The sequence below is a fragment of the Myotis brandtii genome, unplaced genomic scaffold (genome assembly GCF_000412655.1).
Source record: "Myotis brandtii unplaced genomic scaffold, ASM41265v1 scaffold729, whole genome shotgun sequence".
In the NCBI taxonomy this organism is placed as follows: Eukaryota; Metazoa; Chordata; class Mammalia; order Chiroptera; family Vespertilionidae; genus Myotis; species Myotis brandtii.
Window position 1 is genome coordinate 46,442 of NW_005370880.1, and position 4,354 is coordinate 50,795.

The 4,354-nt window shown below is 54.2% G+C and overlaps 1 protein-coding gene and 1 long non-coding RNA gene across 2 annotated transcripts in view; one reads left to right on the plus strand and one right to left on the minus strand.

The window, feature by feature from the left end:
* KIAA1257 (KIAA1257 ortholog) overlaps positions 1 to 1,673 on the plus strand; it is a 41,385-nt gene extending 39,712 nt beyond the window's left edge. Inside the window, 1 exon segment of the mRNA XM_005882599.1 lies at positions 1,587 to 1,673. Coding sequence (XP_005882661.1) covers positions 1,587 to 1,673 — 87 coding nt within the window.
* Positions 1,674 to 3,155: 1,482 nt separating this feature from the next.
* The window catches only part of LOC106724122, a 4,391-nt gene continuing 3,192 nt past the window's right edge, over positions 3,156 to 4,354 (minus strand). Inside the window, exons 2-3 of the long non-coding RNA XR_001359881.1 lie at positions 3,613 to 3,692; positions 3,156 to 3,299 (exon numbers count right to left, since the gene is read on the minus strand). This is a non-coding gene — a long non-coding RNA (uncharacterized LOC106724122). The remainder of the gene's footprint in view (positions 3,300 to 3,612; positions 3,693 to 4,354) is intronic.

Consider the following 4,354-nt stretch of genomic DNA (forward strand, 5'->3'; position numbering starts at 1 on the left):
GAGAGAGAGAGAGAGAGAGAGAGAGAGAGAGAGAGAGAGAGAGAGAGAGAGAGAAAGAAACATCGATGTGTGAGACTCACATCAATTGGTTGCCTCCTGCACACACCTCAACTGGGGCTGGGATTGTGCCCTTGACCGAGAATCAAACCCACGACTCTTCAGTCCGTGGGGCCAGTGCTCTAACCACTGGGAAACCCCAGCAGAGCAGTCTCCATTTTGCTCTCGATGCCCCAGAGAGGAAATCAGGCTCCAGAATGGGTCTGGTGTCATAGGCTGAGTCCGGCCGGAACTCAGACCTGGATTCTAGTTCCAGCTGAAACATGAACTTGCCATGTGGTCTGGGGAGGTCCTGGCATTGCTCTGGGCCTGGTTCCTTAACTGCATAAAGGGACGTTGGACGCTTGATCTAAGGGCTTTCTGATCTGGGCTCCACGGGGACCTTCCACCTCCCTTCCAGCTCCAGACGCTGCCGTCTGTCTCCCTCTGGGGGAGCCTGGGGCCTCGCTACATCCATCCCTCGGAGTCCTCTTCAGCTTCCTTCCATCCCTCTGTTTATAAAGACCTCCCGGTCATTGATGGGTTGATAGAGAACCCAAATGAATTGGTTAACGGAGCCAGAATGTTTATTCAGATAAAAAGAGGTGGTTTTCCTGGCAACAAGGTTTGCCGGAGAACCCTTCCCCAGAAATCAAGATGGAATAAGTGGGACGGGTTTCCTTCCTCCCCGGACTCCCACCGGCCCCAGCTGCCATGCTGTGGTCCAGCCAGGAACACCGGGCTGGCCTTGCTGGCAGTGCCCTGGGGGTTCCACTTCCCGCCTTCCCAGCACAGGTGCCCTGGGCGCCTCAGGCCGCCTGTGCATGTTGCTGGAAGCATGAAACAAACACGGGCTGGGCCTTCCCTCCCTGCAACACGTTAAAAAAACCCCACAAAACTCAGCCCTGGTTGGGTGGCTCAGTTGGTTGGAGCTTCATCCCATGCACCAAAAGGTTGTGGGTTCGATTTCTGGTCAGGCCACATACCCAGGTTGTGGGTTTGATCATATAGGAGGCAACTCATCAATGTCTCTCTCTCTCTCTCTCTCTCTCTCTCTCTCTCATCCTAAATAAATCAATGAAAACATATCCTCAGGTGAGGATTAAAAAAGGAACATTCAGAAATGGCAGGTGAAAAGGGGAGACTTGAACTGGTGACCCAGCCTTTTAACCTCAATGGGACGCAGAGAGACCCTGTTGCTGACAAGGGGCTTCCATGCCACAGGCCGAGATGAAGCCCCTCCCGAGGGCCACCCAAAGGGGGTGGGGTCTGCACGCCTCCCAAGCGTCCCCTGCAAAGCAGCTCTGCGCGCCTCCTTCCCAACACTGTGTGAGAAGACCCGGCCCCTTCATTTTGTGCAAAGTGTCTCCTTGCCAACACTGAAGAACTCGAATTTCATTGGAAAGTTATTTCCAGAGTCACAATATTTGTAAACTGTCACCTTTTGAGGATTAGCTCCTGAAACCCTGGCTGAATGTTCAGGCCAACCCCCTGAGCCAGCTCAGGTCTGAGCACCCCCCTCTTCTCTTTGCCTATGTCTCTCATCACAGCTGATTGCTACTTACACTTGGAGGGAAAGGAGTGAGCCCGGCTTCCTCCTCCCACCGCAAGGCTACATCTTCAACAGGCTTTTCTAGGGGGGGGGGCCCAAACCACCAGGAACCAGAGCAAAGCTTGGAACCGGCCAGTGTGCTGGGCGCCGGCTGAAGGGCGCCTGGAAAATACAAAGGCCTGTTAGCGCCACCTAAAGATAGCTTTTGTCCCTCACGTCAAGAGTAGAGGGCAGTCCTTGCAAAGAAAGCAGGGAGAAAAGCCTTGGTGGGAACAAGCTATGTTGTCATATACCAAGCAGTGCGGTTGTCCAGCACGACCTGGGGGGGTCAAAGCTGGGGCTCCTAACCCCCGTGGCCTGCATGGGGCACCTGTCCTCAGCCTGCAGGGCCTTCTTCCCGCAGGGTGAAGACAGAGGGACTGGACGCCATCACCACGGGGTGGCCCTCAGGGTCCTGCTGCCATGCATTAAAGGCTGCTTCTGAGTAAAATCGTGACTAGAAGATTAAACACAAACTGCACTATTTTTTAAATATTTTTTTTTATTGATTTCAGAGAGGAAGGGAGAGGGAGAGAGATAGAAACATCAATAATGATGCCCTGACCAGTTTGGCTCAGTGGATAGAGCGTCGGCCTGCAGACTGAAGGGTTCCAGGTTCGATTCCAGTCAAGGGCATGTACCTTGGTTGTGGGCACATCCCCAGTAGGGGCTGTGCAGGAGGCAGCTGATCGATGTTTCTCTCTCATCAATTTTTCTAAACTCTCTATCCCTCTCCCTTCCTCTCTGTAAAAAATCAATAAAATATATTTTTTTAAAAAACATCGAGAATCATTCAGCTGCCTCCAGCATGCCCCCTACTGGGGATTGAGCCCACAACCCAGGCATGTGCCCTGAATGGGAACCAAACCATGACTTCCTGGTTCATAGGTCGGTGCTTACCCACTGAGCCACGCCGGCCAAGCATTCTGCACTATTTTATGTTCTTGGTCCGGTTGTTTCCAGTCCACGTTTTAAGTGCATTTTGCTCCTGGTCTGGATGAATGACACGTTGTGCGCAGCTTTCAAGCTGTTTCTTTGGGGATGTGTGGTCTAGTGGACATGGCTGGTCCCCACAGCCCCAGTGTCCGCTGTGAAGTCTCCTAAACTAGAAGCACGTCCTCAAACCCCAGGTCCCGGGATTCCATCCTCTCTGTCTGTGTTCAGAACCTGGGGGCGTGGCAGGCTGCAGTGTCCTCAGGTCAAAGCCTGGAAGAGGCTTCCTCGGGCCAGGACAGAGATCTTTTTTTTTTTTTTAAATATATATTTTATTTATTTTTTACAGAGAGGAAGGGAGAGGGATAGAGAGTTAGAAACATCGATGAGAGAGAAACATCAATCTGGGGATATGCCTGCAACCAAGGTACATGCCCTTGACTGGAATCGAACCTGGGACCCTTTGGTCCAAAGGCTGACGCTCTATCCACGGAGCCAAACAGGAGAGAGATCTTTAGGTGAAAACTGGGATTCGCTCAGCTGGGAATAACCCTACGCCTCTGGAATAAGTGAGGACTGTTGTCCAGTAGCGGGCTGTGGCCTGGGGGCTGGCAGCAGCAGGGGCCACGTTCCTAGGCTTCAGGACGTCGGTCCAGATGGTGGGCACCGATGGATGCTCGCCTCTCTACAACCTGCCGGGACACTGTCCTCATCTGTTCATCTGGATTTTTTGGAGAATCTGGGAGGGAAGGGGAGACAGTGGGTGACCTTTCTGCATTGTGATTACAGAAATATTGCTGGAGCCTTTTTTCTAACAGCCGGTGGGTGACACCACCACCCTCCAGACCCCCAGGAAGTGATTCTGGAAGGGTGCCTCCTTCCTCTGTGAACCTTCCCTGGGCAAGTGCCAGCCAGGCCCGCTCAGGGGCTCTGGCAGAGCTCTGCCTGCAGCCTGTGCTCCTGCCTCACTGCAGGCCTCCTGGCTGCAGGTCAGCACAGGCCTCCCCCAGCCCCCAGTCCCTCTCCGCCCTCCCCCAAGCAACCCTACTCACACTTGTTCAGCTGAGATAGGCGAAGAGATTCTGGAAGAAGCTTCTGTGCAGAAGAAAAGTCCCCGCGTGGCCAACAGAACCTGCCAGAACCAAGGTCGAGAGAACGCCGGGATCTGGTGACTGACTTCTAAGCTTCAAAGCACTATTGGACAAGCTTGGCTGGGGACAAGAGGCCTGGCTCAGAAGTCACCCGTCTTAGGTTCTAATTCCAGCTCTGAGCCAAACTAGCTCCGTCCCAAAGGCAAAATACTCAAAATGCCTGAGCCTCAGTATCCCCCTCTGTGAAATGGACGTCATAATTCTTGTGGCCACGAGCTACTGTGGGTCAGTGCACATAAAGCCCAAATACACAGCCGGCACTCAGTGACCGCATCGGTGCCTCCAGCGGGATGAGGAGGACAGACAGGGTGAGGGCACTGGGTTTGGGACCCAGTCACTAACCCACCCTTTCCTGCCAGGTAAGAAGATGAAAGAGAGTGGCCCTGTGTCCTGAACGACAGGGAGCCTCCGGAGCTGGCCGTGCCCACCACAGGCCGCAGCCACAGCTCCGTGAACCTGAACCCGCCAGCCTGCAGGCCAGCTGCTGCGTGGACCCTGTGCTTCACCCTCTCTGGGACCACAGCTGGGTGCCAAGGCCCTTGACTTGCCCAGCCCCTCCCACCTGAGACTCCTCCATGACACCCAATGGCCCCCCAACCCCCAGGCCTCATTAAAGTGCAGCAGGACAAAGCCAGCCAGCGGG